General features: G+C 36.1%; 1 protein-coding gene across 3 annotated transcripts in view; it reads right to left on the bottom strand.

Moving 5' to 3' along the window:
• CAMSAP2 (calmodulin regulated spectrin associated protein family member 2) overlaps positions 1-22,475 on the bottom strand; it is an 87,050-nt gene that overhangs the window by 11,012 nt on the left and 53,563 nt on the right. For all 3 annotated transcript variants that reach the window (XM_035891771.1, XM_009636196.2, XM_035891772.1), the window contains 7 exons: positions 19,760-19,901; positions 16,422-16,561; positions 7,713-7,806; positions 6,424-6,517; positions 2,388-2,458; positions 1,814-1,883; positions 1-1,400 (listed from right to left, as the gene is read on the bottom strand). The exon at positions 1-1,400 is cut by the window's left edge and continues 764 nt beyond it. In XM_035891771.1, the coding sequence (XP_035747664.1) occupies positions 1-1,400; positions 1,814-1,883; positions 2,388-2,458; positions 6,424-6,517; positions 7,713-7,806; positions 16,422-16,561; positions 19,760-19,901 (2,011 nt within the window). The remainder of the gene's footprint in view (positions 1,401-1,813; positions 1,884-2,387; positions 2,459-6,423; positions 6,518-7,712; positions 7,807-16,421; positions 16,562-19,759; positions 19,902-22,475) is intronic.

Raw genomic sequence — 22,475 nt, 5'->3', positions numbered from 1 at the left:
TTTCAATAGATTTTGTATATTCTAAGATATCTCCTTCATTAAAATTTTCTTCTGAGGGGCTTGCTAAATTCCATTGCTTTTCAGCATCCATAGGTGTAGCAGGAGTTTTTAACCATTTGCTATGAGAATTTTCAGGATTTTCTTTTGCTAATTCTGAAGTCTTACTAGTTTGTTCATCTGATTTTTGAGTTTCTTTTTCTTTCAACTGATTACTGTCAGTGAATACCTTCTCATCTTCAGCTCCTGCTGCTTCTTCTCGGAGAGGTGATACTCCATCACCTTTCTTTTTCACAACATTAAGAAATGCCGTTCTTCCCATTTTCTGCCGCTGCTTCGTGAACGCAGCTTCCACTTTCTTCTTCTGTGCTTCAATGGCTCGCCTCTTTTCCTCTAGCTTCATCCTAAGATGTACCATTTCAGAAGCCAGTAACTGTGTAGTGTCTCTGCCTTGAGGAACAGATGCCTCCTCGGGAATATGAGTCCAAGCAACCACATGGGGGATGTTCAGCTCAGAACCCTCTGGTGTGGTTTTCTGAGAACTGCTTCCACTGCTTCTACTATCTGTGTGATTCAGCTTCCTGAATTTCTGCTCTGCAAAGCTAGTCATTTTAACCCCTGAACTTGAAGAAGCACTGCTGCCTGCCTGTGATTTAGTACTTACTGAGCTGGGACAGGGACTTAATTGGTCTCTATGATTGCTAGCTCTCATGTCATAATCCTGGAGAAATTTAGATGGTTCTTCCATATCAGAGTCCATGCTTACAGTATAATCTCTCAAAGAAGAATCCTCATCCATCGTCTCTGGAATATCTTCTGAAGGGACATGTATTCCGGTATCTACTTCTGTATTGTCAGTCACAGGACTCAGAGCACCTTTTGTGTCTGTAATTATATCAGGGGTAGACTGGTTTGGTTTAATGTTTGAATTCAGGATGCTCATTTCCTGATTGTGAAGAAAGAATCCATTTGTAATTTGGTCTGGTTGGATAACTCTGGGAGATTTTTCAGTGTCATGAATTATCTGCAAAGCCTCTTCAATGCTTGGTGTCTCAATCTGATTGCCAAAATCATCCAGAATTGCCCTGTTTTGCAGAGCTCCATTTGGAAACATGTAGTGGCTGCTCTCATTGGCATTTTTTTGATTTGTGTTAAGAGACTGATTGGCCTTTGTGTCTTTATGACCTATCATGTCCTTTTCCTCTTCAATATCTTCATTTTCCTCTTCTCCATTTACTGGTTTGAAGGACAAATTTTTTCTAATATGCTTCGGCATGCGGTTGATGTTTACTGTAAGGCCTTCATTGCTCACAGACCTAGTAATTCCTTTGTTTGGAGTAGATACTGGAATGCTTTTTTCTTTGTCAAAAGAAATGTCAAATGAAACTCCATGTAATGATGACCTAACAGAGATTAGAATAAAGGAAATAAATGAGCAACTCCTGATTAATAACAATACTATTACTATTCACAAAATAATACAAGTTTAAATACTACTGAGCTCATTAGCCATGTGACTCTTACCACTTCTAGTTGATTCAGATGAGTAAATGTGAACATATTTAATGCCAACAATTCAAACATCTCAAATACACCTCATTTCAATGTAAAAAATAGATCATTTCGGAATTTGTTTCCTAGTACCAAGTTCTTAATCCATGATAAAGTTTTCTCATTCTTTGTCTACTGTTGCAAGTTGCTTACATGAACTCTTATTACAGGATTCTGAAAATCCGAACTGCAATGCAACATTTATTACTATTTACGACCAACACATAATCATTTTTCAACCCACTCACATGGTAAGACTACTTACCTTTTTTCTTTGGGCCATGTCCCTACATACCCATCTACATAAGACATTGATGTGGACCTTCTGATGACTCCTAAGTGAAATTAAAATAGAACGCAAGGTAACTGCTATGAAAAATTCTTTTAACATCACCTTCTGTTGCTTTAACAAATAGTTTGCTTCACTATTTAGAACACTGCAATGGCAAAAAAAGTGTTTTTATTTTAAGAATACAAATAGAGCAACTGAGTCAATTTCATCCTGACTATACCCCTCATCCCTCAAAGAATTTACTATTGAGTAAGATATACTACAAATACTACTAAAATATACTAGAAATACTTGTTGTAAGCCATATTCCACAAGATCAAAACAGAAGTCAAATTAAAAAAAATATACACAATTTAAGAGGTACAAACAAACACAAACTCCCCATTTGTACATTTTATAAAATACAGAACTCATTTACTAGCCTTTCATGTAAAGGTCTCCCAGTAACTTCTACATAAATAACGTTTGAATAAATATAAGCAGGATAGTAATTTACTTGGAAGACACCTTGTCTCATTGCCACTTCCACCCATTTGTAAACTGTTACCTGGAATAGATGAATAAGGCTGCTGGGGCGTACGTAGTTCGTGAGATGGTGTATAAGTTGGACTTTCCAATCTATAAAGAAAGGGACATTAACTTAGAAGTAATACATCAAAAGCTACATTCCAAAGGGGCAACCAGACTTCATGTCCTGGCCCAACACAAAAACAGATTTATTTTTTGTGACAGCGAGGAAAGTGAGGTGTAATTCTCTTCTTGACTTACTAATTTGTTAACTAAAAAGAGAACACTGTTATTACCTTTAACTGGACCTAATGCAGACACACACAAAAAGGAAACGGCCTCAAGTTGCACCAGGGGAGGTTAGATTGGATACTAGGAGAAGTTTCTTCACTGAAAGGGTTGTCAAGCATTGGAACAGACTGTCCAGAGAAGTGGTTGAGTCCCCAGCCCTGGAGGTATTTAGAAGATGTGTAGATGTGGTGCTTCAGGACATGGCTTAGTGGTGGACTTGGCAGTGCTAGGTTAATGGTTGGACTTTATGATCTTAAATGTCTTTTCCAACCTAAACGATTCTATAAAGTCAAAAAGGCATTTCTCCTACACAAATGGCCACAGAGCAGTGTTAGTTCTGTTAACATACTTGTCTCCTGATTTATTTCATGTAAATGTCATTATTAGAACATTCTCATTTTCAGGTTTCATTTTAGCAAAAAACCCAAACAAACATGAACAAGAGGAGGCAGCTCCTACTGGCCTCAGAACTGAGTGACTGCAGCTGAAATCACATACTTTTCATGCATCTCTCTTTTCGGTTGCTTAGTCTGAAGCTTCTACTTTGTGTCTGGACTGCAATATGCACTAGAAGTGGATAAAGGAGATTTTGTGATACACATGACTTTATAAATACAAAAAAATATTCACTACTAAAACAATAATTATAAATGTTTCCTCTGTTTCTACTTACAACAGATACTTTTTTTTTTTGCTTCATATGGAAGGTCTGTAATAGACTAGCTGTGTTAATCCAGAATAGGATTAACATAATTCAGTGTTTTGATCAAGGTGCTTCTTCAGGATCAGAACAAAGACACATGCATAAAGACACATGGATTTATATGTAAAACACTTCTAAAGAAGCCAGACTTCAAAACCACGCTGGATTAAATCCTTTCAGGTTTGAATTTTGTTCACTGAGTTGAACAGCACACTCCCAAACTCCCTTTTTTCAATCAGTAGTTTTCAAAATATTTTTGTGGTGCTTTTATATACAGTTTATATACAGTGTTTATATACAGTATGCTGTAGAAATGTTTCTAAATAATATTTGTAGGAAGGATATTCATGCCAACTTAAGAAAAATAATTGTTGTTTTACAATCTACAAAAGCATCTTTCATAAGTATATATTAAATTATTCAAAATAGGTTCTCATAAATTCCTGATTTTTTGTGTTAATAATACTACACACTAGCTACATGACTTATCTGTTTTAAATGACATTTGAGATTTCTGTGAAAGTTTTGAAATCATAGATACAATGTCTAGAAGTTGTCTTAAAAGAAAAGTATGCTTTCAAAATTTCATCCAGCAGCCTGTGAAAATTTTCTACCACAAAGAAAATCTACACACTTCATTTTCCTTCAAGAAAAGACTGTTTTTGGCACCCTAACTGTGGTTCCATGGCAACCTCAGATATTGTAACCACTCGCTGCCACAGTCCTCCCTCTGCATTGGATCTGACTCTCCATCCGATCCTCTGAGTCATTTCAACAAGCTAAGCCAGCAGAAAAATAACCACTTTTTCTGACTGGGTTAGTTTTTTCTGTCCTTGTGCACTGGAATGACAATGCCAAACACTCAAGGGGGCAGGAACATGCCGTTGGGACTAGGAGGAAGGCCAAGACCTCAACATCCCACAGTCAGGTCCATACTGCCAGGGAACCTGCAGCCTGTGTGTTAGAATCCTACCACCTGGGATAACTTCTTAGGCCCCTCCTTTGTCCTACAATGCAGTGAAGTAACTTCAAGTTGGATGAAGTTCACTGGTTTATGAGGAAAGAGATAGCTCTTTATTACTCATGTATTTCTCTCATAATACTCCAACACAAAACCATATCCATCACTTGTAGAGACACTAAAACAGTGTTGTGATGAGCTCGTACAATACAAAATCCACCACCCATAAGGTGTTCACAATGATTTTTACTGCATCTCGGAACATGTCTCAGGAAACACGAGCAATATTACAAAACAAGTTGGTGGCAACTTACAGACTTGACAGTTAAATTTGGAATGGTAATGGCACTAAGAAACATAAAGGCTTTTCTAAGTGTTTATGAACTGAATTCAGATACTGATCGTAGAACTTCCAATCAGTCCTCTTCAATTTAGAGACCAAAACCCTCTGCACAATGTGTACACATTTAGAAAAAAGGTAGATTTATTTGGATGAAAAGATACAATGTTACTGACAGAATTTGTCAGAGCAGTGATAAATGCATCATCAATGGCTTCAGCTGTGAGGATTTTTTTTACAGTCAAGGCTATAGGTAGACTTCTCTTGTGTTATTGTCCAGCATTCATCTAGTAACTTTCTTCACATTTAAAGAAAATCTCTACAGTGATCACTACACTACACAAGAATAAGTATGGCACAGAACTCTGTGTTTCTTTAGTCTAATTTGTTTTTAAGTGTAACTGACACATGATTTACTATCTTCATAGAACTTCTAAAATATGTCAATGAAATTTTGTTCATGAAGGGTTCTAGAAGGGGGACATCAGCTTGGAAGCCACATAGAAATAGTGATTTTTATTGCAAACCTTTCTTTGTTCTGTAGGACAGTCATAGTTACAAGCCCTTTGTTGGACTGCTTGCAGTGGCTTTGCAAGGTGCAAATGGCCTTGGTAACCCCTGTTCCAAAAGATGCTTTCAAAACTACTGTTGTTTTCCTAGCTTATATGCTCAGTTTATACTAAAATAACTTCACTGTCTACAGGGGAAACACTTCAGATACACACAGGAAAAAGATTCAGAGTCAGAGCATTAAATGATAGTAAGAAATATTACTCCCTAATTAAAGTCAGCATAGATTCCTAAATACTAAAGAAAGAAACAAAAAACCCAAACCAACCAAACAATGACCCTCCCCCCCCAACAGAAAGGACTGAACAGGATTAGCTAGGTTGGCAACCAACAATTTGCTGAATATCCAATTGAAGTGCTAATTTTAACCTTCTCCTCTGTGTCCATTCAGACAGAACCAATAAACCTTTGCCCCCAAATTATAAATATAATGCAATGCTACCCCTTATCCACTATGATCAGATCAGATCACTGGTAGGCTTTCTTTACCCTGTCAAAAGAAAGATTAAAAAGAAGGCCTAACGTTTGATTTCTGCCTCTTATCAAATGTATGATCAGCTAGAGAACACAAGGGAAACAGGATGTGTTTATATTGCTTCCAAATCCACAACAGTAATACTAAAATCACGTTTCAGACATATTTACAAAAAATACAAATAATGCAGAACATATTTAATAAAGCAGTTAGCTTTCCATTCTTGATGCACACAAGAGCTGGGAAGTTCATCATAGCATAAGTATTTATTTTTACCTATTTGACCCTCACGGTACTTAAGTAACAATCAGACCAAACTAAAACCATTGCTCAGTTGTCTTCTTGCTGTTATCTTAGTTTACTTTCTTTACCATTTTTGGAAAATTTGATGTGAGTTCTGGAAAAACAGCTCTTTCAGAGCAGACTTAGGCAACAGCCCCACATGAAATTGAACAGGACAAGGAGGCCATGTGACACTTCTCTGTGGAATGGAAAGGGTTGTTCTGGAAACTGGTAAGACAACAACGTGCTGTCCAAGTGGCAAACATGAACATGTTGCCTGCCATGCAAGGGGGTGGTGGGGGAAATAACCTGAACTATGGGATCTTCCACAAAATTCTACTGACACAATCCTTGAGCACTGCAAAACAGCAACAAAGCTAAATAAAAAACTGTGTTTGGTTTTGAATAGAAAGGAGAAGATTGTGAAACAGTACTAGTGACTCTCTGACATTACCTGGCTACAAAGTCAGAACCAGATGGGCCATCCACATAACTTCTTCTGTTAGCATTCAAGCTGTGAGCAGAAGCTGCATCTTTTGCAGGCTCAGCTGCCAGGAAGAACAAAGCTCAAGTTACAACAGTTTAATATTTAGTTAAAATCCATAGTAGAAAATCTGACTGAAATTATCTGAAGTAATGATTTCTAAAGATTTAAAGAATTTTCATTGGTTCCATTATTTAGATTAAAACCCAATTACTTCCTTTCAGCATTACCTCCTCCAAAAGTTCCCATACTGGGACTAATTAAGGGAATGGAGAATGACAAAAATGGCTAGAAAAGGCAAGGAAAGAAATAACAAATAAAAATAAAAAAATGAAAAAGAGCTAAAAAATTAAAAGCAAGCAATCTTTTTAGCAAAAATAAATATTCTTCTTCTGGAAGAAATTTTTCTGACAATTTTTTTTTCCCTGCAAACCCTTACGACTGACTTTTCAGCTAGAAAATAGTATTTTGTTCATATACTAAATTAGTTAGCAATATTTAAAAGATTTAAATCAGATTTGTATGTGCTATAAAGGATATAAATGAAAAAAAAGGTATAAAAGCCACACAATGAAAACCTCTTCTTAGCTCTTGGAGAAACAATCACAACACTACTATCTGGATGTTTAAGTTAACATGACTCTGTACTCCTTAACAGATTTCAAGATCTACCTCAGAGGTGGATTTTAAATTTGAGAATTTACTGATCAAAGACTGTGCCTTAGCATTCAGGTACAAAATGCAATTTTGAGGAACCTGATGCAGTTAAAGATGTCCCTGCTCACTGCAGGGGGGTTGGGCTAGATGACCTCTAAAGGTCCCTTCCAACCCAAAACATTCTAGGATTCCAATTAAATATCTGTCTACTTTCTCTAGATTTATGTTCCTTTCTCTTGGTATCTTCTCCTCAGCAATAGAAGCACTTCAGGCTGAATTCTGTTCTTGGCTCCTTATTATGTTTGTAATCCCTGCATGGGCATAAATGGATTCTAGGCTTGTTTAGGTAGGGAAAATTTACAAGTGATTATACCACAACAATTTAAATGAGTTTTTGGTAACAGACAATGAAATCTAATTATGATTTATGAGATGAGATGAAGATTAACACAAGGAAAGAGTACTTTGCTCCTTCTTTAAGGGGGTTCAATACCATCAAATCCTGTTAATTAAAATACTCCCTGTATTTGTGAACACAATGGCAATCTGTACAAATACATATTAAAAACACGCACATTAAAACTGATCCTCAGTACAGTTACCTTGGGGATGCCCAACAACACGAGGTTGTACAAATGATGGCTTCACCACTTCAAACCACCAGAACAATTCTGCCATGAACACCATGTAGTTGCTCTACACAAAAAAAAAGAAATAAATTTATGATAAAATACAAGCCTGCAAATAAATAAATTAAGCAGCATTCAGGATATGCCTCTGCATTTCATCCAGTTTACATTCTCTTCTCTACTGATTTCTTAGAAAATGGGATCAGTAAGACTGATCTGTAGCATTGACTACCTAATACACCTAACTTGACCAGATTTCAACCCTTTGGGTTGAAATGTTTCATCATGAGCACATGTTCAGGCGTGACGTCTTGCAGGCAAGGCAGAGAGGTACACGATGTGTGGAAAAGGATCTCTGTCAAGAAGATTAACCATTTCCATAAAAAAATAAATAGTGAAAACCCCATTGTTTTGCAAGGCCAGGCAATACAATTTTCAGAGCTTTTTAATTTGAAAAAACGTGGTAGCCCTTAGCTTCAGTGTGGGAATTTTGAATCCGATTTAGGCTTTTGTGTCAAGCATGTGCTTTTTGCCACATTTGTGAAGACGTACTCAAATTTACAAGTCTTTAATGCAAAACAAAAACCAGCAGTAGTGTTTGTTCAATGCACGTTACAACAAGGTTTTAGCTCCAAAGATTTATGCACGCTTAATATATAGTTGATATATCTCCCTGCTGTATTTTCCCACTACACAGACATGAAACACAGAAGTGTGGGAGCCATCAGATTTAACGCAAGGGGAAAAACAGGTGAAAAGGAAGAAACAACTGGTGACATGAACTAGAACAAAAAAATCAATAGAGAGGAAAACCCTACAGAAGCAGCAGCAGTTTCTGCTGCAAGAGTATATAATAAAGAGTGCAAAAAGACCAGAACATTGTTGACTGTCGAGGCCAAGAGTTCAAAGGCCAAATGATCATGGTCCCAAGCTGCTGCGTCCATACAGTTCAGTGCTACTTCATATCTAGAAATATCAACTGAATGAGAGCAATGACCATCCAGGACCAAGCTGACTCAAGCAGGTGCACAGACTTGTGTCACCAGTCTTACAAAGTCTGAAAATGTAAACAATGCAAAAACACTACTTATGCATTAAATTGGGAAACCATAATTAACAGTTTAGAAACATCTTTTAGCAATAAAACCCAGTAATGTCTAGCTAACAGTGCATACAAAAGCAAGTGTCCTTAGTCACTTTTTTCATGTTATTAATGCTGAATAATTTCAAATATCTGGTTTATTTTCTCCACTTTATGCTATTTTCATTTAACATTTCATACAGCTTAAATGGGAAGATATAAATCAACAAACTTATTTATTTAATTGTTACAAATTAACAACAACATCAAGAGCACTTACAACTTACAAACTAATGTTGAAACCCAGAAATATATTTCCATGGGACCTTTCTTAAAAATTAAGCTTTCTTACTATTTGGTCCTATAAAGCCTTCTGTACTTGACAAAATTAGCATTTTTACACTCAACTATCAGATGCTATCTCTGGTTTTATTTTTCTTTGTGAATGAAATTAAGTGAAAATAGTCTCTGAGGGAAAGTTGGAATTTATTTAATTATTTGCTTCAGAGAAGAGTTTCAAAGGAAAGCAATGTCTCAATGTCTCTTCTGAGTTTTGCAGCAACAAAGAAATCAGAGCTGATTTAGAAAAAAATCGGTTACCTAATTTTGCCTTTTTTTTTCCTTTTAAACAAAGATAGGGAAAAATCTACTTATAAATAAAGGATGTTAGTTGAGTTCATAATGTTACATGGGACAGAATTCTTGAACCTATTCACAATAAAACCCACTTCTTGCCTTGGTCTTCTCTACTTGCTTTGGCTTCTGCCATTGCCAAACTGCTGTGGGAAACAGGACACAGTGCCAGGTGGATCTTTGGTTTGATCAAGGACAGCTGTTATTTTGGTTTTTAGAATGGAGTCAGCTTCTACATTTACTATATGACTGAGGACAACCTTCAATATAGACTTTGCTATTACAGATATTAATATTGTCCCCATCTGAAATAATTGTATTAAATACTCCAATTTCTTATGTTTATGTTGAAATGCTGCATTTAATAGCATGACTATTTTTGAAGGACTCAGATACTCCTTATGAGAATATCTTCTATGCAGTCCTGAGCTACTGCAAGACAGCTTGTTTTTTCCAAAATCACCAAAGCAGTATTTGCTGAAACAAAAATAAAACTGTTGGCTGCACAACCTGCTTAGAACTGAGGCTACTTTAGATGTTTGATGGTGAAACATCATGATGGAAACTGCATTTTCTCACAAGTTATTTTTAGTCAGAAGGGGATGTTAGTAATAATGATCAAAGGGGAAGACTGATGATCAGTAACTTAATTTTTTGGAAAAACTAACTGTGGGTCTGTAGTAATCCTACTACCCAGGGCTAGAAAGAATGTAGATATTATTTCCACAGGTTTTGCCTTATTATGCCGACAAAAATTCTAATAGCTTGTCACATGATTATCACATGCACTTACACACAAAAATATTCAGAAGCATAACAGTTTTTAATAGTACTAAAAAATAACTAAGTTCTGAGCAGTGCAGACTGGCTCAAAACCACTCAACAGCAGATGGCAGACTTGCAGCTTCATAGATGCTTTTATTTGCTAAACATTCTGATTTAGTTTTTTCAGTTCAGTATTTGCAGACTGTTCATTAGTTGTATGTAGTCAGCTGTACTACTGGTTACATTTTATCTGTTGCATCTTCTGGTATTGTGCAAGAAAAATCCTTCCGTTTAACAGATTTTTGGAAGATCATCTTTTGGAAAAAAAAAATATTCCCATATTCCAAGTATAAAATCTAAAGTCATTACTTGCTTCTGTATCAAAAGGAGATATAAGGTAGCTTGTTTTATAAATTTTAACAGAAAAAGATAAATTATTTTCTTTAATATTTCTATTGCCCCTCCACAATTTTAAAATCGTGATTAATTTTTAAATCAAATTAGCTAATAGAAATAGCATGTCCAATCTTGCCACTTAAAATAAATTATATCCTTCTAATATTTACAGGTTTTAGAGCTGCATATTTATAGAATAATGACTACAGGGTCATATATAAAAATGACACAAATAATTTGTAATCAGGCTTGAATCCACTAAAATTGAATGCAAAAGCAGATACAGGTGCTTTTAGGAATTTTCTCCAAATTAACATAAAAATACACTTTCAAATTTATATCACAATGCACATTTAAAATCTCTGTTCAGTAGGCCAGGAAAGTAAGTTATCTCAAATGCAAATCTGTAGTTTCCATGTTATAAAAGTGCCAACATAAATGCATCAAGACTGAACTGGAATGTTTCAAACTCTCTGGAGAAGGCCAAATTACAGTTCTGCGCATGATCCATGCACTACCAGTTTGTCACATCTCGTGCCACAGGTTAATAAATGCCACAACAATTCAAGCTGAAAACTCCAGTATGTCTTACTTCAGACCAGAACAAAGAAGCAGGAAAACTTGCCGACTTACATCAGTGAAAGCGAACCATGCTGCTTCCCTTTAAATAACAAGCCAGGAACATTTGGTCCCTCTCAGGAGAGAAATCTTAAAGAACTGTTCTGGTTGAATCTTCCTTTTCATTCCTGATCCTGAATCCTTTTAAACCAGCCAGATGGGAATCAAATCCCTGGACCGACTCCCACCATACGTACCTCACTGCCTCACCAAACACAGCCAGCTGCTCTCCCAGGTCCTTAAGGAATCCATATGCACGCTTACAGCGACTTCAATAGCAAATTCAGGCTTGGGTTAGCAGCCTGACTGGCAGTGGTTTTCTTCACTGAGATTGGAGGGAAACCTGTACAACATGTGTGGACATCATGTAGCCCTTAATTTCTAGGATTTATCTATGTGATGTATTTGAACACTATTTTTCACAGCTCAGAGGATGTGGTGCCGATTACAGCGTATGCTTACATTGTTTGCAATGTCACCATCAACATTACATCAGAAAGTGTACGTATTCGAAACTGCCAAAGTGCAATAAATATTTTTAGTGTAAAACAATCCTTTAGATATTATATTCTCCCATTCAATTCAGCAGTGAAAAAAACCGAAGTTCTGGAACCAGCCTCTCCATCTGGTCTACTGGGCCTTTGACAGTGCAAATGTTTGTTCTTTCTGCTCTGATGAGTAATTAAGTGCAAAAATAAGGTACCTGTTCCATGTGCTTAGGTTGTGATTCTGCACAGTCTAGAGTCTGGGCCACATTTAGGTCTGAGGAACGCCCTTCACAGACAAGAGACAGCAATCATCTCTCAGATTTGCTTTGTTTCACATTCAGAAAGCCTTCATTCTGAATGGATGTGCCTTCTGCATGAGTTTGGGTGGACAGACTCTACAGTTACCAGAAACAGCTGCCAAAGAGAGGAAGCATCTGTGCTGAGGGGCAGCACAGAAAAGTCTCCCAAGAACGGAGGCTACAGAAAACCTGTGGCCCTGTTGAATCCCCAAGAACCCACACAACTCAGAACAGGAGGACTCGGCCAGATCTGAGCAAGGCCATCAGCACACGCTAGTGTCAACAACAGGTTGTATAACTCTAACCGCACCCACAAGGGCAGTAGCTGTTATATCCAATCAGTACGCGATTATATGTATACACACACGTAAAGAGACAAGTGAACCCCTTGAGAGACTTTCTGGACACCTTCCCAAAAGCCACTGGTGGGCCAGTATGACCCCCTGCTTCTGGGAGACCACTGGGTTGGCCTCCAACCCAGAAGAAATAACAGAGTGTGTGTGTGTGTGTGTGTGTGTGTGTGTGTGTGAACTGTGTGAACAAATGAATGCATTGTGTGAATAGTTACCTCTTATTAGTAATGGATTCATTATATTAATAATAGCAGCTGAATTAATAAAAGGTGTTCTAATATTTGTTGTGATCTGTGCCTCACCCTGACTCAATCCTCTGTCAATGAAAAGGGAATGTACAACAATACGTGTAGAATAAATGAGTATCACAAGTTTAGGATTGTTATTTGGAAAAGAAAAAAAAAGCCCCACGCATTTTGAAGGCTCAAATAAAGGAACATTTGCAAAAGACAATAATTAACTGTGTGTCAGTTGGTTCAATGCCAAGTTCCTACGTGAGCTCTCAAATCACGGCAAACATCAAATGATTCAAGCTGTCTGTCAGTACCCTCTTTGAGAGTTAACCTCATAAATGACTTGTTCCAAGGTCTGAACCCTATGGTCCTACTAGCATAAACTGGCAGAGAATGATCTAAAAATATCAAGAATATAACCAAATACAACCAAAGATAAGTTTTTCCCTCTTTTAGAAATACTTTCAACATATATCTCACGTGACAAATGGAACACGAGATGCATTTTTTTCTTTCTATTCAGGGACCATACAAGTCCCTTACAACATCCTTTCAGGAATTATACGTTCCGTAATATCTTTATTCAAGCCACAAATGCTACATCCTGACAATTACATCGCAGTGCTAACCAACTGTTGGACTAAAGCAATAAAAAAGTCTTTACTGTTCTGCAGGGTGGTTTGCGCTTCCTGTGATGGCACTTCATGCAGGTTGTTCTATTTCTGCAGACTTTTTCTTTGGATAGGCAGAACACATGTGTGACAAGACACATTAAACCAGTTCTTTCAGTTCCATGTAATTTCCCAGATCCAGGTGAAGAATAAAGTATTTAAAAAAGAAAATCCTGTCTCAGGACAAAACTGCTTACAGGAGAAGGGAAGAGAGAGGATCAGTGCAAAAAAGCAATCTCCACAACTAAAGAGAGATCCAAGATTTTCTGTTCTTTCCTCTTGCTAAATATGCAAGGAGGATTCAGAAAATATTGTGATTACTTTTATGTAATCTCCTCTACTTGTGTTTGCCCATCTTAAAGGAAAACAACCGGGAACCAGTATTGTCCCTTGGTGGTGCCTCAAGCATCCATGGAATGTATTCAAATATTTTTTTTCTTTAACATCAGTAGCCCTGCCTTAGTAAACATCTTACAAAGAACTTCACAGATGTATTTTTCTTAGAGAAGGAGAAATGGGCAAGGGAGGAGCAACAAAACTTATTTTCTGCTTAATTTGATTGCGACACATTAAAGCTGTCTAGAAATCCAGACAAAGCTTATTTCTCTTCTGTGCTAAAACAGAACTAAGCCAACAGTTTCATCTGCTGCAAAATCTGAGAGCCTCTATCAAAGACTCTGGATGCTTGTTAAGTGAAGTTTTAAATGAATCTTTGTTTCTATGCATTTTGATGGGAAAGCCAAAAGTGGGCATGAACACCGTGGTCAAGTCCTGCACTAAATTTCTGTATCATGTAATATCTACAAGCTACCTTGATTTAATATAACAGGACAGTGCAGTGTGCCCAGTAAAGAATGTAAGGTATGCACTTTGTGCTTGATCCCTAAAAGAAAGAGGCTCTGCTCCCTCCCCCTTCTCAAGGACTAGCGTGAAGTCAGGATACCTAGCCTAATTTCTAGGACCACACAAGGCACAGCATTGTCATTCCAAAAACTCAGCTGTAATTTTTTTCTTGAGGCTTTTTCCAGTAACTTATCAGCAGTTTCGTTCTTTTTATTCTTTCTGTCACCACTATGCATGTAACAGACTTTTAACCAAAAGCATAGTGCCACCTACTGTGCAGTGTGAGCCACCCTGAAAACAGACATTTTTGCTGATTAACATAGATGCCTGAAACAAAGACACATGCTTCTATAAAAGCAAAATCTTGATACTATATAAATTTTGTAGACTGATATAAAGGTGACTTCTAATAACCAGCTTAATTAAACGTAAAATATTTAACACACCCATTTACAATACAAGTTTTTTCAAAGTGACAATAAAATTCTTTGGAGAATATGCATTTATTAAAACTCACTCTAATCAGATGCACTGGAAAACTAAGAAAGAGCTCCTTTAACTGAATTTAATTTGAAAGCAAATTAAGTCTTAACACCGGAAAAACAGAGTTTATCGCACTAGCCAAAGTTTCTGTGACAAGGTTTAGAAGAAAAACTTGGCAGCCTTTCTTTGTAGCATTTACATCTAAATAAGTATCCATACCACAGCAACTTGTAAAAACATAACCACAAAAGGGCTCTCTCAGTTCTAGAAATACTTTAAATCTTTGAAAGAACTCTAAAATCCCTCTAAAAACAGTGTTCAGAAACTGCAAAATTACTGAATCTGTAGCATTTTAAAAGCGTAAAGTCTGATGCATTGGGATATTGACAAAAATTTAATATAGTTACTTTTTTTAAAATTGAAGCTTCATAGAGCATACTGGCTTGAGAAATAATTCAAACCATTACTATAAAAATGGTATTATTGATTGTCACTAATGAAACCAAATAATAATGAATTCCATTTATTCCACGTATCCATAAGCAGAGAGAAACAATCAAAATGCAGTGAAGGAATCCTACTCAAGATCATTGAATACGGTTGTAGGACCATATGGTGGGAAACTACAGACAAGAGAGACTGCAATGCAGCAGACTTCTTACAAGTATGTAGGCCGATTACTGTATTTTAAATTTTAAAACACCAAAACCTGATTGAAAGCAGTCTCTATGCAACTTCACACACACAAAATAAAACAGCAACGCTAAGTAGTCTAGACTTAAGTCCTACTGCCCTTACTCACCCTGGTAGCTCATTACTTATTTGAAAAGGATTACGTTCAACCCTACAGAAGACAACAAAGCCGTATTCAAGCTCTGGCCTCTGTGACTCTGCTTGTGAGATTGCTATAAAGATCATAAAAGCAGTGAAATGACCCAGATATTTAAAAACCAATTACATCCCATCTGCAATGGATATGCTGACTCCATAAAAATAATATTTCATTCCCTAAAGACAGGCAAACCAGAATCTTAAGCAAACAGAGTGTTTTATATAGTAGAAAGTCTTAGAGAAACACAAGAATAAAAATTTAAAGTTACAATTAGGCAAGCAGTAATCCGATTAATCCTTGTCTTTCCACACAGTCTTAAAAAAAAGATAGAATAAGCAAAGCTTTTTTTCTCTTTCTAAAAGAGCAAAATCTTAGAATGACTGAAAACACTTAATTGCTTATTCAAACAACTGTATTTGTTGGAATTGTGTTCCTGCTTGTCTTTCAGGCATAAAACCATTAGATTTTTCAATGAAATTAACTCAGAAGTTTACACTTTTACAAAAGTGAAGATGCTTTAAGGTTAAAAACCATAAAATTATTGTGTACTCAGAAATAAGTAAGAAGGGTGAGTAATAATTCCATAAACAACTCTTAAATATTTTGTCCTTTTGTTAAAGCCTTAATAAATTTAAACTAATGCAGATCACTATTACATTTTAACAGAAATATCACTGATTATGTTTTAACTAACAATTAATTAGAAAGAAGATAAAGTGTGAAATAGTTTTGTACAAGATCAAAGTTTTTACAAATATTTACAAGTGCTTTTAAAAAAATATTTCAAAATTACTAGAACAACGTAAGTGCCAAAAGAAGGTGGTTTTACCTGCTGCTGAAATTTGTGTTGCTTTCTATACCACAAGAGATGCAACGTGCTTTTTCATGTAGCCACATAGCAGCAGACCAGAGAAGACTAAATATATCATTAGCAAAACAGTCCTGTTGATGCTGCTTGCATTTTTATTTATTTACTTTTTTTTTTACCTTTATTGAAGAAGCTGCATAGAGCATATCCTCAAGACTGAAATGGCAACACTGGTTAAGGTATTCCTGACAAAATTCTTGAATCAGTTGTAGATTATACAGGCTGTCAGCCAAAGACATTGTCTCTTTCAAACAAATATCTAAAAAATAAGAACAGAAGCAAATATTATATATAGTTACAGATTTGCAAAAAAGTGCTTTTTATTTTGTAGGATTCTGGAGCATTTTCTGGATAAATTAAACTTGATTTTTTTTTTCAGGAGCCTTATTTTTCTATTTCAGAAACTTAAGAAATGACTACTTATTATCTTTGCAGTTTTATATCTTCAGACATTCTTCTAAACATGAATTTTGTTTTTTCATTATTGACAGGTTTATTTTTTTCTGCTTTGCCTTTTGTGAAAATATAAGTTTTGCTCTAACTCCTGCTATTTCCATATAATGAGAAACCATATTTAGTCACTAATATACCTTTTTTCAATTAGATTTTCTATACAGCAATGGCAGTAGGAAATGTATGCTTTTTCACAAAGTTCTCCATACATCTAGTTCTTTGTCTTTGCATAGGGACCTGTGAGTACATTTTAATGCCACTAACCCTGAATCTTCCAAAAAACCCAGCATCAGTTTAGTCTTACATATTTGGTTTTGTGGATTTAGATGTTTGATATGAGATTTTACAAGGATCTGAAACCCTGGTACACGAATTATCACTCTCTGTTTGAAAGTGCTGTTTAAAGACACAGAAGTTGCAGGAGTGAACAGACTAGTATAGTTATACAGTATTCTCTCACTACTATTTATGCCCAGCTAACCTCCTGCTCTCTTTTTATGACTGCTTCTTGGAAAATTAAGTAGTAGTAACAACTTCCTAGAAAAGAGACAGTCCTTGTAAAAAGAATGACTGAATAAAATATACTTCCAGAGCATGCATCAGATTTTATTCCTAAAGCAACAGAGCTCCACAGAAGTTTTAAATTGTTTAGGATAAAAGGTTTCTTCAGACAAGGAATCGACTTTGATGCTAGCAGGATAAGGATTCCTATCCTGAGGAAATCAGACCTATTCCATCATCCCAACCCCACAGATGATGATCAATGGAGAACAAATGTTTGACTAAACTGACTGAAATGGGATTAAATTTAGTAATGCAAAATGTGACGTCAAGCTTTTGGATCTAATAAAATTCTAATGTGATTCACTGGTTGAAAGTGATACCGAGTAGGAAGGGTATTAGCCAATGTAAAGATGTTTATGAGCTTTCAGCATCATGCAGCCATAAAAAAAAGCAAGTATGATGCTAAAATGTATCAGAAAATTTATTTCCAGTAGTGACAGAGAAGCACTGAACAAAGCAGTAACGAGATGCCAGTCTGGATGTGTACAGCTATGACCACCCATATTCAAGAAAGATGAACCAAAACTGGACTAGTTGCAGGGGAAGACTATTGAGGATAAAAATGAGAATGGAAATCCACTCCAGAAGGGGAGACTGAAAAGGCTTGGCTCAACAGCCCGGGCAAAACAGAAGAAAATATATCAGAAAGGTAGACATCAGACTAGGAGAAGCTATTCAAGCCAAAGGGCACTGCTGGAAGAACAACAAAGGCACATAGACAGGCTATAAGCACATTTAAGTAGAAAACAAGTATAAGATTTAAAACCATGTAAAAAATGGAGCTCTGCAATAGTGGGTAAGAAGAGTACAGATTTTAAAGAGCTAGACAGTTTTTAAGATAGCACATGATAAATTCATGAAAGGGATTATATAATTTCATACAACAGCCAATTTCTTGACTCACTGACACAGGCAGTCCTTTCTAGTCCTGTATTCTTTGAAAGAAACCTAGATTTGAAAGTTAAATAAAGTCTTAATGAGAAGAAACAATCTAGTTCAGACTACAGAGAAGTCTAGATTAATATTTTTTCTTTTTTGTTAATGCATTTTTAAGCATTTTTGCATATGCATTTTTGTTACCTGCCTTCCTCAGTTCCAATACAGAATCTAGTCTCAGTGAAATTTAACATGCATCAAAAATTATATTATTTAAATACAGGGAATACGGGCAAAGCCTTTTTAAAGTGCTTCTACTCACTTCAGAATACTTTTGAATTTACTTCTGAGACAATGATGTGCATATTTATACATCTTTAGGGAAGATGATTTCAGGACACCTAACGAGAAAATTAAAACTAAAGTTCCAGAGATGACATGTGCCTTGTCCTGTTTAAAGTCAGATGCTGGAGGAATCTGCTGATAAGTATATATGTGGTCACACAAGGTATACAAGATCTTTCAGATTGTCCTATTTTCAGCCATGCTAAAACAGTAAGAAGGAACTAGGCGTTACCCCCTTCAACACTACCCAAGTTTTAATTCTTCCTTAATTGCACACAATAGTATAAATTTGGCTGCAACATTTATGTAAATTGAAAGTTGTATTTTTCAAAATTCGCAAGCCAAAGAAGAATGGTGAACACATGCATCTCAGTGTCTTTCATCTTAAATGCCTACTGTGCTGGAAGTTTCCTATAAAGTGGCTATGTATATGAATTCCAGATTTCAGTCCTTAGCAACCTTTATACCTTTGTTCGTATTCCTGGATTTCTCAGAATGCTTCTGTATAAGCGTTCCCACGACATCAAAGGTATCATGGACAGAACACAGGCAGAAAATGATGGGTGTTAGCTGCCAAGACATTTTACAACTACACGAGGCTCTTAGTTGCCAAGAGGAAGATATGACTTTAACCAGGCCACTGAGCAAAAGAACAAGATGAAGTTGCTCATCATCAAAGACAACTGCTATTATAGAACAGCGTGACACCAATACATTCTAGAGTATATATTCTTGTTTACTCTATAAATGATATAGGTAACTATCAGGTGAACTAAAAGCCCAGAACACAGGGCAACTATTTGCCATGCAGTGTAGCTACACAGAGCTTGACTAACTCTAACCTCCTCCATTTTTTATAGCTATAACTGCTCAGATTCACAAGAAAGCACTTATGCAGCTTCAAGAATGAGTTTACCAGGTGGTTTCAAGTTTCAGAGCACAAAGGCTAATGTTTTGCCACAGTCGTATCTGCCATAATATATCTTAGTATGTTTATATTAGCATGATAACATAAAAGCGCACACAATATGGAGGGACACTTTGGTTCCTTTTATTTCAGTGTAAAAATAAATAGGCACAAAGTTAATATTAAACCCACCACACTCAAATTATGCCTTGTGTACCATATTTAAGCACCTTCCTTCACACAGTTATCAAACACAAACATTTAAACTTCTATGGACATATGTTTACAAGCTGAGAGACACCTTAGACATACCCTCAAGTTTGACAATATCTGGACAGTAGAAGTGGATCAGGGCTGCTAGAGCACAACCATCTGTACCATCTTTCAGCAGATTCTCCACCAATGGAATGCAGGGCAGCTGTTTAAGCAATGTTTGCTCCTTCCTGTAACGAGCCTACAATATAGAATGAAGAAATTTAGAGAGACAAAAGCTCTGAAACAAACAAACAGATTCATGCTGTAGGTTTTACACTCTGTTAGTGAAAAAGCAGTATTCAATAAATAGTTGAATATTCTCAGTGTTAAATTTCTTAAAATGATTCATGTTATGCCCCAGTTTGAATGACATAAATAGTATCTAAGAGGAAAGGAACCCACAATGCTAATATGGACCCTTTTCTTCAAAATGACCAGGTTTCTGTGATCTCTGTATAGCACATAAATTAAATAACATCATATACCTTAATTAACATTCAGCACTCAAACAATCAGAAATTACCTGTGTGTAAACACAATGAGACAAATTCTTAGCTTGTATAACTTCAGTTTACCAGCAAGTCAAATGACTCTCTGAAGTTAACACCTAAGAATCTTGCCCAAAATCTCATTCATGTAACTGACTTAATGACAAATTCAGAAACAAGGAAATCTGCATTTGATAAACTCAATTTTTATTATTAGCTGTGTCACTATAAGCAGTCCTAAACACAGAGAAGCATTAATGGTCAAGTGTTATGACCATTTAGCCCAGTTATAAAAGGAAACATTTTGAAAAACAATTCTGTGTATAAAGAGATCATTAATTCAGAATACCAAGACAGCATTTATCTGCAGTGAATACATTTTTCATGGTTTCTTTTTTTTGGGGGGGAGAGAGGGGGGCTTTCTTTTCACTTCTTCCTGGGTAAACAAATGGAGGTGGAAGAAAGCGATATAGATTTTAATTTGTTAATATTATTTACTAAGACCTATTTTTAAAGCAGTACTGAAGGATTACTTTTCTATTCATACCACAGAAGCACTTACGATGCCAAGAGTGTTTCTGACTTAATTTTACACTATTTTCATTCTTCTATATATACTAAATGGGAAGTCTCCCTGTAAGAACTCTGAGAAGTCATTGTGGATGTTACTCTTCCCAGCAAAGCTGAAGCTGACAGTTCCTATCTCCTACTCTCCAGCTTTTGGCTGTGCTGGAGCAATTGCTGATGGGGCAGTGTGTTAAGACCACTGATCCAGCTGCAACATCTCTCTCCTCCTTTGTTTCTGCAATGAATGAGTGGGCAGGGCTGGAAGTTTTATGGGTGGGGTGGGAATCGTTTAAGCTAGTTGTGCTGGCAAAAAAAGTCTCTGGAAGCACAGACTAACCCTGAAGGCTATACTTATTGTCACTGTATTTCTGCGAAGGATCACATGGGATTATCTTTAGTGAATGTCAGTGTCCTCTAACTGGCCCAAGAATTAAGAGTCTAATCTGGCAACAGCAGACACATCAGTTCTAGAAAAATAACGGGCTTGTACTTGGCCCAGAAAACCAATTAGTATTTAAAAAAAAACCCCTGAGAGTTAGTCTTTATTTCATACTTGAAACGTACTGGTATTTGTGTGTCAAGTATGCTGTAAAAAAATCAAAATGCCATTTTTGCATGCTATAGGAAATACTAATACCAAACAAAATCATGTTAGCATTTCATGCATTATTCATATTCTTTTCCCCATGTTAGTAATACTCTCTACTATTTCTAATGAAATAGGCCAATCATGCTTGCAGTGAAAGTATTTTTCTTTTTCACTCCATGGCAATCCAATGACCCACTGTGATGAAAATCCTGTAAATTTCAAATACCGTGTTAATATGTCCATGTAATTCCTCCTCAAAATGACTGAGATTAAGTCTATGCAATATTACAATTTAATTATGAAGTAATGATAAAAGATGCAGGATACGGATGGACTCTAACATCATGGTCCAACAAACCCTGTATAATTTATATATTCTTTTATATGGCATCTTTTTAATGGAGTATTCAATGTTTGAAATTGATAATACAGTAGTCTTGCACAGTAAATCCTATGAAAAAGTCTACTGTTGCTTTAATGATGCCGTCACTGGCCATATGAACACTGCCCGCAGATGCTGGAAACTGTGTCATATCATTAAAGCGGACCTAGAAAGAGGACATAAATTCATTGTAGAGTGTATGTCAGGCACGTTACTTCAGGAAAAATAAACTTATATAACCTGATATGCTAGGTTCACTAGGGTATAACAGGCATTGTGTTTCAATTTGGTTGAATACATAAAAGAAATTATACTGAAAAATAAGAGACACTGGTAATTGCACCGCATTTTTGATAAACTTCCATTTGAAGAAACTATTCTCATAATTTGCAGTATTTTCTACTAAATATGGATGCAATAATGCAAATGACAAACCTCTACAGTTATTATAAAGCTCGAGTACTAATTTAAACATAAATGCTAATACAGGCATCTTGTTTCTGAGATCCTAAACCAGGTCTGATTTAGCACCTTTGAGCTTATTCCACTTAAACAAGTCTAGGTACAGTCGAGACCCTTGCATATAAACAAGGTCAGCTAAAGATGAACCACCAGCACACCAGCTACTCTGTCATAAGTGCCCACGTGTGTTCAGAGTTAATAATTAATAATGAACACACTTACACATTTACCATATAGTAGGTAACACGTTCAGCTGCCTGTATGCTCAGGAATATCTATCTTGCT

Source organism: Egretta garzetta, unplaced genomic scaffold (assembly GCF_000687185.1).
Source record: "Egretta garzetta isolate BGI_Z169 unplaced genomic scaffold, ASM68718v1 scaffold163, whole genome shotgun sequence".
In the NCBI taxonomy this organism is placed as follows: domain Eukaryota; kingdom Metazoa; phylum Chordata; class Aves; order Pelecaniformes; family Ardeidae; genus Egretta; species Egretta garzetta.
The sequence above is the reverse complement of the archived record's forward strand: the minus strand, read 5'-3'. Positions and strand labels throughout refer to the sequence as shown.